General features: G+C 41.9%; 1 protein-coding gene across 4 annotated transcripts in view; it reads right to left on the reverse strand.

The window, feature by feature from the left end:
• ADGRB3 (adhesion G protein-coupled receptor B3) overlaps nt 1-12,530 on the reverse strand; it is an 811,989-nt gene that overhangs the window by 336,380 nt on the left and 463,079 nt on the right. For all 4 annotated transcript variants that reach the window (XM_083177264.1, XM_083177265.1, XM_083177263.1 and 1 more), the window contains 2 exons: nt 8,225-8,293; nt 3,910-4,018 (listed from right to left, as the gene is read on the reverse strand). In XM_083177264.1, coding sequence (XP_083033390.1) covers nt 3,910-4,018; nt 8,225-8,293 — 178 coding nt within the window. The remainder of the gene's footprint in view (nt 1-3,909; nt 4,019-8,224; nt 8,294-12,530) is intronic.

A 12,530-nucleotide genomic window follows, 5' to 3' on the forward strand; every position in this document is an offset into this window, starting at 1 on the left:
TACTACATTGTTGTATGCATGCCATGAAACATGTCACTGTATACATGTCACTGCTACCATAGATCTACTATGTCACGCTGGCAGGCTGGCAGAGACTGGCTCCATCTGTACCATCCGGTACCTTTTTTAGTGCTAAAATCCTCTCCTGTAGCTGCTGGTATCTTATTAATCCTCATTAGAGAAGCATGAAGTGAGCTGTGTTACTCTGGCCGTGTGCCAATAAAGCTGTTGAAAAAAACACATTTCTGCTGCCTCTGTACAGGATGGGACTCCGGAGACATGAAGATCTATGTTACAATCTTTGGAGAGAGATAAAGTGGAGACATATAAAGTAACAGCCAATGAGCTCCCAACTGTCAAAGTTACAGACTGTGCTTAAAATTACAGTTGGAAGCTGGTTGGTGTTTTGTTCATATATTTGTAAATACAGTCACAAGGACACAGAGACATGTGAGTTCACTGCTGTGCTGTGTTATTCCTTCACACTCCAGACACACTGCCTCAGGAACACCCACTTCCCAGCATTCCCCTGGTCCTAGGGACCATCACCGAAGATTCAGGCTTACACATATTAGTAAGGGAGTGTCTACAAATATTAAGCATCCTAATACACTAACATCACAGATGATAGGTACTTTATCTCCATCCACTTTATCCCTCTCCATGGCTTTGTAAATAGACCTATGACAAGTCCAGTCCACTGCTGCCTACACTGGCAAGGGGGTGACTTATACCAGTTTCAGACAGAATAGCCCCTAAATCCTGGCTTTTACTCTGCATTTGAGTGCCAGGTTGTTTTGCAGGCCCTGTCTGACCCCCCTTTCACACAGAAACGCAAATTACTGGGTCAAAAACTTGCTGATTAACACAGGTATTTCTTCTGTGTGAAAAAGTCAACCCAGGTCAAAATTCCCAGGTCCTCGACCCAGGTAAATACCTGGGTCGAAGGCCTGGGAATTTTGACCCAGGTTGATCCTTTCACACAAGAAAAGGACCTATGATGAACAGCAAATTGGGTAGAAATGTTTGACCCGGTTATTTTCTTTTCTGTGTGAAAGGGGTATTAATTTTCACTCTCGTAGGCAGTTATGTTAGTGATTGCAATCTTGATAGGCAGGGAAGCAGGAGCAGCATTTACAGTGCAGTAAGTGCGCCCTTAGTATATAGACCCCTGCATACACTAACCCAGCTCACTGTCACTGCCTAGGAATGCCTAATATATTTTCAACATATTTCTGTGACGGGTGTGGTATGTCACTCCGACAGTCGGGATCCCGACAGTCATTATCCCGACGTCGGAATCCCGACTGCCCGGAGTCAGACAGCCGGGAGCTCGTCACTTCCCAGCCGTTCTTGGCAGAAGGAGCCCAAATGCTTGGGAAGTCGGGCTCGTTGTGCTGAGATACCCTGTTCAATACTGTCGGGGAAGACAGCATTGAATAGGGCACCACAGCCATCTCCCCAGATGCCTGCCGGTGATTGAAACCCCCTAAAGCTTTATACATGAATTATCTATATTCTTAACCCTTTGAGTGCCAACATCTCTGTGAGAGATGTTCAAGATATCTGCTAAAAAGTGTTGCTAAAAAGTGTTGCTAACTTTTTTTATATAAATTAAAAAAAATTGTTGGGTAAAAAAAGATTATATTTCCTATATAAGGTAAACATTACAGGTCATTATAATGAATTTATTTTTTGCTTGCCAATTTTTCGCACCTATTTTGACAAATTCACATGGCACCCAAAGGGTTAATTGAATTCCACTTAATGATAAATTCCATCTGGTTCTACCCACTCTTGTGTTTTCACTTAGCCGTATTGATGTGGGTGTTGTATCACGTCTAAAACCTTCCAGGATAAAACTGTGTGGCCTTGAAACTTTGACGTGTTGTTCAAGACCTCACAGATTCTTACTTGAGAGTGTAAAATGTGGAAATACAGATGGGTCTTGTCCCATCCTTGCTGGCGGGTCGCCATGGCGTCTGCGCTGGCGACCCGCCAGCAGCCACGCCAGCGAGGAGACTGAGACGCGCGTGCGTCTCACGCGCACGCGCGTCTCAGTCTCCGTCGCTAGCGCGACGGAAACCCTGTCCGTCTCCGCCTCAGGGAGACGGACAGGGTTAGGGGGGGGTTAGGGGGGGTGCGGGCAGTCGGCGGGGACCCCGGGTTACCGCCGGCAAGCCGTCGGGGAAACGTATGGAAGCGCCGTCGGAAGGGGACGCGCGCGCCTCTCGTGCGCGCGCGTCCCCTTCTCACGATCACCATGGCGCTGGCGGGGGATGGCGGCTGGCAACGCCAGCGCCATCCCCTGCCATGATGGGAAAAGACCCATCTTTATAATAACATTTGGATCTTTCATGCTTATAATACAAAAATAATGTTTCATTTATTTATGTGACAAAACAGGGATTTTAGATCAATGGAACAAACAACATTTCTCTTATTGAAGGTATCATATTATAGGCATACGATAGCAGGGCTATCTTAAAGTTACCAGCTATGGCAGGATGATATGACCATAGCTCAGTGGTTTTCAAACTGTATGCCGTGGCACCCTGGGGTGCCTTGGAGGACTTGCAGGGGTGCCATAAGTTGGTGGTCCAGGACCAAATCAAGTTTTATATGTCCATTATAATAGTCAAATTGTGCACAAACAGACGTGAATCCTGTACATTACCACATAACTGAGCCTAAGGATGAGATATAAACACAATTTATTTAACTTAATATTTGTTTTGGACTTTCTCAATGAGAAACCTTTAGCATAGGGGTGCTGCAAAAACGTTTATGATGCTTCGTGATGCTGTGATTCAAAAACTTTGGGAACCCCTGCCATAGCTTATTCCTGCAGGTACTTTTAATGAATAATGCATTTTAAAAAAATCATGTTGTAGCCTTCAAAGTTCATAACTAGTGAACATTCCAAGCTGGATGTCACCTTAGTCACAAATAAAGAAATATAACCTAAGCATTCTTAGAGGTCAAACCAATTACCAACAACGTATTTCTTGGAGCGAGTTAGTGCAACAACAGCCACACTTTACGGCGGCCTGACTATGAGGCTGAGAGCACATTCGGACTACAGGTGTGATTCAGGCATGGTCCCTGCTCTGTGATATTGCCATGCTATCAAATAGCCGCTTCCCTGCCTGATTGAAAACCCCAAAATCACGCTGATCAGCAAATAGGTGCAAATCCATCTGCAACTGACTCAACACCAAATGATTTTCTCAGTCTGTGAAGTATGTTAATAACCCAGAACCTACTCGCCTGTGTGAGGCTGAGAGGCACCATAGATCAGTGGTTCCCAACCCTAATCCTCAAGTACCCCCAAAAGTGCATGTTTTCCAGGTCTCCACACAGAATTACAGGTGACATAATTAGCTCCACCTGTTGATCTTTTAAAATGTGCCCGAATAATGAGTGCACCTGCTGGGTGACCTGGAAAACATGCACTGTTGGGGGTACTTGAGGACCAGGGTTGGGATCCACTGCTGTAGATGATGTCACAGGCCCTCCCTGAAAACATCAGAGCATGCATTTTTCCTGATACTCCCTGAAAACGCCGGCTTTCTGACAGTAAACTTGCGAACGGCTTCAGATCACGATGGATTTTTGTTGCTGAATGGCCAGTCGATAAATATTTGAGAAACCGCAGGGCTGCGATCAGGTCTGAATAACCCCCTAAGAGATCCAACACCATTACAGTGTCAATTCGCACTCTTTGCAGGTGATTTGATTGACCTGTTTTTTCAAAATTATATTCCATTCATTTGTCAACTGCCATCTACAGTAAGTGCCGCGCACAAGCTAGATCAAATACAAACACGTTGTAAAATCCCATTTTCAGATACAAACAAGTTTTATAAACAGACAATAGAAATATTGAATAAAAAATGTGATTCTTACCTACATTTCCCGTTGTGAGGTAGGAATTCTGAAAATCCATCATTCCCATTCCGACAATGTGTATAAAGTCTTCAATGACCTGCATCAGCTCCACCGAGCCTGGATAAATCTAAAATCAAGGTTTAGAGCAGCAATAGCAGAAAAAAGGTTACATAGTAAAACAGTGTATAACAACATCTGCCACTGAATGTACAGTAGCACATATGTCATTCTAATACTAAACATATTACAGTATATACAAGTTTAGAACATTCATACAGTATATACAGCCAGGAACATCTATACAGAAACATAGGTGTTGTACTGTGAATATTGTTTATTTATCAGACATTTACAATGTACTGTCTATATTTTATGCTCTAGTGATAGTGTTCTCACAAAAACAGCTGCAATGTTGCAGTTTTGTCGGAAATTGGATGCTGCCATACATCCGTTCCATATATAAACCCTAATTGCTGGTTTGTTGTATCTGCAATTAATCTGAAAAGGATGTGCTATCTTCTGCAGCTGCACTTTGTAGAATGTACTCCATTTTTTTCTGAAGGCAAGCTAACTCTTCTATAGCAGAGAAAAGTCTGCACAGCAAATACTATAAGACAATAAACACACATTGCTGTGAGGACACTTGTATCTTTCAGTACAGAGTCTCACAAATCTGAACGTAGAATTTGCAGGGCTACTGACAGGCTTTTTTTTTCTTTCTCTAATGCAGCAAAATAATTGTATTGGGATCAACAAAGCACCCATTTCCATGCGCTACACATACTTGTTGCCATGACAACGCAGGATGCCTTGAAGCTGACTCACACACTTAGACAACAGCTTTATACCTTTGCTTTGGTACTTCTACTGATTAGCCTTTCACACTCTCTTATTGTGTTTAAGACCTATTGCTTTGTAATGGAGCATATTAATGTGAAATGTGTAAACAACAACAAAGAAAAGTTCCCCAAAATCCAAGCATTTTAGCTTATGGTAATTTTAGTCGTTCAGTAGTTCAGTTTTATTGAGCCATGAATCACAGTGGCATATTTACGGCTTTTATGAAATGCAATGCAACACCCTTTAATAAATATAATGTTTATAATGCAGATTAAGAAATATTTCAAACACACTACACAAATCCTGTTTAAAACAGCTGCTTAATGTGCACCTGTCAATGAATAGTCTTTAATGCAGCAAACAAAGAAGTAATTAGTAAAAATGGTAGAGGTAAACTATTTAGTTCATATAAACCTATGTATAACATCATCCGAACATAAGAAGTCTTGATACAGTTAATAGGTTGGGCAAGGTTGGTTCCATACTAAAACGTAGCTAATTTACAGTGGGACAGATGCATTAAGCTTCAAAAGTGATAAATCTAAGAGTTATAACCAGTTGAACCTTCTTGGGGAGGGGGGCTGCCTCTTGCCGCAGCCACCGCTGGGGTTCCCCCCTCCCCTGCCGCCGCTGCTGCCTCTCCTCCCGGTCTGGTACCCAGCTACTGTGCTATGATGAGAGGCGCCGGGACTGGTGCATGCACATTACAAACATCTGTACTGCGCATGTGGCCAGCTTCTATGGGCTGCATGGGCAACAGATCATAGAAGGGAATCATGGTCTTGGCGCCTGTGTAATACAAAGAACAGGCACCGGGACCGGCACATGCACAGTACTGATGTAGGCACCACGCATGCGCAATCGGGAAATTTGCTCGGGAGCCCACAGAAAGGTGTCCAGGAGGGAGGGAACACCTCCCAATGGGACTGCCTTGGTGACTGGCAGGTTGGACTTCTGGAAGCGAGGGGATTTCTTTTGGTGGACCAATACTGATGATTCTCTCTAGTCGTCATGGTATATATCATAAACTTAACAGTAGTGTATCTGGCATTAGCTGGCAGTATCAGGCAAATAGTGTTCTGCCACTTGAAAATGGCTTCAAATGCATCAAAAACCCAGTTTTCACATAAATGGGACATTTACAATGAAGAGGGGAACAGCATATTCTGCTAAATTAAGGAAATAGGAATATAAAGGGCTTTTGAACAGCATGGGAATTGGAAGGGGTCTTAAGAGGGATTTTAATGACTTGTAAAGAATGATTACATTGCAAAGGTATCATACATGTGACCCATGCACTACTATAACACAGATGTTATAGCCTTTTTTAAGAAACAACATAAGGTTATTGTGCCAGGATTTTTTGCCAGTTTTATAATTACTTTACATGGAAAATAATAACAATAATAAAAATATAGAAACATCTACTTCTCTCAATACATTCTGTAAAAATCTCAGAGTTAGAAGCTTAAGGCCTCCATACACTATGCGATTTGGGCCCAATTTCACCCGATTCAAGTGGATCGGGACGAGAAATCGGGTAAAATCAGACAAATCATATGTGTATTACATCAGATCCAATGCACGGTCCCGAGCGCAATGGACAGAAGTTGGAGGTTGAATGTGCTGCACATAAGATAAGTCGTACAGGTAGCAGTCAACGGATCGCATCCTGTAGTAGGTGTGTGCCAGCCATGCCGCAATGCTGGCACACACCTATCTGCACAGCAGGGAAGCCCCAGGTAGGAGAGGAAAGCTTCCCACTCTGCATCCCTGGCAAGTGGCAATAGGATGTTGGCGGGCAGTGGGCCGGAAATTAAAAATAAAAAACCCATAGAAAATAATGGACGGTTGCTGATTGGCTAAGAGAGCTCTCTCAGCCAATCAGCAGGGACAAGGGATTCTTTGTAGTATTATAGAATAGAAATATAAGGCTTTAGCAAACAAAAAAAATCTATACCAAAATCATTTATTTCTCCTTTTCTCAGTTGTAAGTGACAAAAGGGGCTGATGTACAATATCTGCTTTTGTTCTCTGAAAACAGCTGTTTTTAAAGGGTTGCCACATTAACTGAGTATCGGGCAATATGTATTAGGCACTTGCCCGGCCAGGCTGAGTTTTATCTAAAACATAATCGTAAATGTTTAGACCAGTTAAATGTCCACTAGGTGGCTACAAAGTACCAGCAGCCGCCAATCTTGAAGGGATTGTCTCAACCCATCTGCACTCTTGGATCCTTCTCCTGCTGTTCATTGCTGGTCACTGTAGTTGGGCATCCCAGTGGAACCCACTAACCTCAACTGTAGAGGAAAAAAGTAGAAATACCAGTGCCTCTGCCCCCAGTGCTTACCCAGCTGTTTAAGAGAGAAGCAGACATTGGGGAAATGTTTATACACTGAGCACTGCACCAATAGTATTTTTGCCAGGTACTTCTCTTCCTATTATTACTACAGTATTATTTTTATCTGAACCAGCGCTCCTGTGTGACCCTAGGGTCACTACTTTTTTTCTCCATATCAGTGAAGACAGTCTCAATATAGGTCTTCAAATTAGGGATGACTTACTATAAAGAATACTAGGTCCAGTCACGAGCCATTAATGTTTTGAAACTCATCAAGTGACCTCATTTAGATTTATAAGCAATTCAGGTAAAGGTGTACATTTTTATCAGGAAAGAAACATGCTGTGAGTAAAAATTTCATATTTTCGGTTTAGTGGATATAGTAGGTTTCCAGATGATTTAAGTATCCCTGTATTTTACAAAAGGCTAAATACAATGAATATTAGAATTAGTTGGTACTTATATCTTAGTTGGGCGCCCACTAAGCTATTTGCTTAGTTTTCCGCGTCCCCTCGCCACGCTTCAGGCTTGGTGGCTCGCTGCGCTCGCTACGCTATATAAAATCAACTCCATGCCGACATGGATAGTGGGGGTATGAGCGTACTAACTATAGTGGGCACCCAACTAACATATAAGTGCCAATTATTTTGTTTAGTAACCCAAACTTCATTATTCTTAATGGGTACTTTGGTGTGGTCCAACTTACCAAGTTCTAAAGAACTTTTTGGGGCTTGGTCAAATTACCTAATGTCATCTTCCTATAGGAAGAGTGATGGGGTTCTAGAATAGGTCCGGCATTAAATACAGATGAGATGTTGAAAACCAATGCTTATTTATCTATATTTGTGTGTTGGTAGAAAAGCATAGCCTACTTATTTTGTCTGTAAGCCTAAAAGTAACCAGTCCTCTTCAGAGTGTTCTCTGAATCCTACCATAATCTAATATTTTATATTTCAGCTAAAATAAGAACTCTTTCTGCAGTCAACAATTTATAGAGATCAGAATTGCCATCATTGAATCAGCCATATTAAGCTAGATTTGTTTTAAATGAATTGGAATGAGTTGCAAGTTGCTTATTTCACCTGTAAATGGGAACCACTGTAAAACCAGATATAACAAATGTATGTGAATTTTGAAATTCTAATGTCTTACCTGTTGTGCATCTTCCCACTTCTCTTTGTTTTCTTCATCCAGGAGGTTACTAACTATTTGAAAGAAGTTCTGTGAGAAAAAGAAAAATTTCTAATTATGAAATGTGCACAAAATGTATTTAAAGAAAATATCAATATCTAAGGTTATTAAAATACCCCATGAAGCGTGGTGGATATTAACATACAGTAAAATGTTATCCCTGTTTTACTGTACCTCTGTTCCTGCTCTGTCTCCACCCTCTTTTCCACCTTCTTCTACATTCTGACTACACCCCCTCTTCTATCCCAGGCAGTTATGCTTATCCTCAGTATCCTGTCAATAATGTTTCATTGATAGTTTGAACAGTTGGGGAAAGGAATGCACCCTGGCTTGCACTGCCCAGTTCAGAGGACATGACAGACCTATTCAATTATAAAAAGATTCTGCATATACTGTATGTATATCTATATACAGTATATGCATTAGCCCTAGTACTGACAGGACACCAGTGATCATTATACTATATAATGCATTTCAGATAGTTTTTTTTTTATTACTCCTACCACCAATTGAGACTAAAAAGTTAGGTCACCTCAAAAAGAAAAATGTGTTGAATTAAACCAGTACCATATACATTTGTCTACCCTCTGTCATATCATGTGCCCCCAGGTTGATTTCTATCTAGTGTCAATCCCCTGTGTCTCCATCAGCAAGCAATACCTACCTTACCTGCTTTCTATAGATACCCATTTTTGTGGCTCTTCTTCTCTTTGGTGGCATGACACAGCACAGCACAATGGGCCTTATTTTGGTTCATTCTTTCTGACAAAATCCTTCTTAGATGGACAAAACCATGTGCACTGCAGGGGGGGCAGATGTAACATGTGCAGAGAGAATTAGATTTGGGTGAGTAATTTTGTTTCTGTGCAGGGAAAATACTGACTGCTTTATTTTTACACTGCAATATAGATCTCACTTTGAAGTAAAACCCCACCCAAATCTAATTCTCTCTGCACATGTTACATCTGCCCCACTGCAGTGCAGTGCACATGGTTTTGCCCATCTAAGAATGATTTTGTCAGAAAGAATGAACCAAAATAAGTCCCAATGTTATGATGTTACATACACGAGCTGGAAAAAAACTATGAGCCGACCAACTGCTTGGGAGAAAGAACTCCCCCTTTTTGCCTGTAAATAGTGCATTGGCACCGGTAGCCCTCTGTATAGTACCACGACTTGCCTGGGGGAGCATACAGTATCCCTGGGCAAATTGAGTATCTGTAAAGCTGTATGCAGATGCCAGCAGCTTGACCAATCACTGAAAATAAGACTTAAAAAGTAAAAAAAAACCTGTCCCCAGTTCAGCACAACTGAAGATGGGTACACTTGAACCACCAAAGGGGGTTGTTTTTGTACCCAAGGGTGTGTCAGATAGAGAAAGCAAATATTCCCCACCCATGGTGTGTGTCTTTCTCTACTTGTAATAACTAATAAGAAGTTCAATATATAGAAATGATCAATATCTCCTGTATGTTAAAAAGAGCTCAATGTAAATAAACCATTATGGAGGGCAAGGGTAGTGGCAGAAAACAGATGCTACAGGGTTCTAATAGAGGACAGTATGGGAGATGAGTACAGTCATGGACCAAAGACCCTACATAATGCTGTGTGGAAGGTGGGCCATGCCATGGAACCCTGTACAGAGGGTGGGGACAGAGAACAAACCACAGGCCACAAGGAACCCAGTTATGGTGGAAACTAGCAGTCACATAGGGGAGAAAAAGCAGGATAGGTATATTCAGCAAGCAATCCCCCCCCCCCACCCCACCATGGAACACAGTGTGAGTGCGGGTGATGACAAAGAATGCAGACCCCCAGGTCACCCATAATATTAGGAGTAATGATAGAGGTGCTGTGTCTTAAAGGAGGGTTATGGGAGCAATGACAGAGATGCTGCGTGTTATGAGAGTGTTATGGGAGCAATGGGGAAGATGCTGTGTGCTGTGAAGATGGGAGTGTTATGTGATTGTAACAGATGTGTCGCTGGTGTGGGCATGCCCATAAAAACATGGATGTACCCCTGCAGATTCAGGTGTGTCTATGCCTGCTTCGGGAAGGCATCTGACATCACATGACATCACCGCCTGACCATGATTTGGCAATCTGCAGCCGTAATAAAAGTCAGTCTAGACTGACATTTGTTAGTGAACAAAGCCATAGGGAAATTATCCCATTTTCATTTTGTCAATGGGTGTAAGGTCCAATTAGGGAGATTGTTGCACTCTTCAGGGAGCCAGGGAGAAACCTACTATATCAGGGAGTCTCCCTGACATTCAGGAAGAGTTGGCAAGTACTGTATACTGTACATTAATCAGATAATTTCATCAAGAGCAAGCAAAGCTGCCATATTAAGGCACACAGAGATGTAAAGCTGCATTTATACGGCTCAAAGAGCCAAACTTTGTTGTTTACAATTTTGTTGCAAAAGCACCAGGTTCTCTGAGGGCCCAGAAGTCAACAGGTATCAGACTTTTACAAATAGGTCTCTGTAGCAATCAGGCAGCCCAGGAAAGAATGGACATTAGTTCACATTGTGCATGAGACATAAGTCCTGATACAGACCTGATCGCTGATGAGTGAATTAGCAGCTGCCAGCTAGCTAGATGCCGCCCCACAAAAATGAAATCCCGCCTTGTGAATAGATATATATGGGCTAGGGAAGAATTTGCAGCCAAACGAAAATGTTCAAAGCCATTCGTAAGACGGTCTCCATCGAATGATTTTTCAACTGGGCACCACTCATCGCAAGCTAGGAGTAGTCCTGGACTTTCTCAGCAGCTGTGATTAACTCAGCCTGATCGAGGACGGAGCTGACATCACCTCCCCCCAAAACCCAGTGAGCATGCCTGAGTTTCCCTAAGCACACCTGCATTATCCTAGGCGTTTACTGCATTTTTATTGGCCCTCCCACTAAACAGCCCCAGGCGCCAGCTTCCTGTCAAGCACATTGCAAATGGCTAGCGAAGGAAAACAGTAACAGGATTTTATCACGAGCAGTGATCAGGTCTGAATCGGTCCCATTGTGCATGTACTGCATAGCTACCTACACTCCTGCATTCCGCTGGAGGCTCCCTGAAATAGAAGCAATCTCCCTCTCTCCCTCATTAGTCTAGCAATCTCCCTCATTTCACCTAGCCCACATTACACTGTACAATTTTCTGGAAAAAAGGAATGAGAGACGGATACATTTACATTGAATCATCTGCACCATTTCCCAGCACTTTACCAAGTATAGTAGCTCTTACTAACGGCTTTGGGGCTCATCTACATTTGGATATAAGTCATTTTACAAGATTCCTCTCAGATGTAGCAGTACACACCCACGCTTCTAGGTGCAACGTTCACAATCTCTTTTTGCAATCTCTCCATATTTGGAACTAGACACACCCTTTGGGTGGAGCATGACACACACCCTACCAACTATAATCTCCCTGAAACTCGTTTTCAAAAGTAGACAAGTATGATGTACAGTATAGACATGAAACTGGCTATGATTAACAAAATATCAATCAATGTTCATACCATAGCGGAACCTATTCTCAAGGACACAGAATATGTCAGCCTCTCTTGGATAGATTTCAAGAGCATAATCAATATTTTAAGTGCAGTGCTCTTTGACACAAATTAGCATACAAGAAAATAAATTCCCCTTATTTATTTTGTCAGAATTAGCAAACAAAGTAAGCACTGTTTGGATGTCACCTAATAAATTACTGAATACTTTTTGGTCTTAATTTGGAATGCAGCCAGTAAAGCTAGGATGTGGAGATGGTGACATTTGGCTCATGCTGGAAATGAAAATATACAGATTGGATGCATCATTTAGCAGCAATGATAATGCAACCTGATGTGTACTGGCATGGAATGGCAAGTCAGTATATTGTATCTAATGATACAACAATGTTTATCTCATGTACAGTAGGTTACATGAATGTTCACATTATGTGAATTCATTTATTCAACTCTATAGCACAATAGATTGCTTTCTCTGTATTCCCTTCAGAAGGACATTGTTTTCAAAATCAAAATGCAATCTTTTGTTTCATCATGCATTTAGATTACTGTTCCCTCGATATGTCTTTTAACATTTTTGTTATATGTGAAATACTGAAAATTTCAAAGAACCACAAGGCATCTGTTGCAAACTGACTAAGATGTTCTTAAAGGTCTCACAGCAGCTGTTGATTAAGAAGCAACATTGCGTAACATTCAAATGAGTACATGTAGATCAGGCTTAGATACTGTAGTATGGAGGTAAATATGCTGT

This window comes from Crinia signifera, chromosome 3, assembly GCF_055691185.1.
Source record: "Crinia signifera chromosome 3, ASM5569118v1, whole genome shotgun sequence".
Taxonomy (NCBI): domain Eukaryota; kingdom Metazoa; phylum Chordata; class Amphibia; order Anura; family Myobatrachidae; genus Crinia; species Crinia signifera.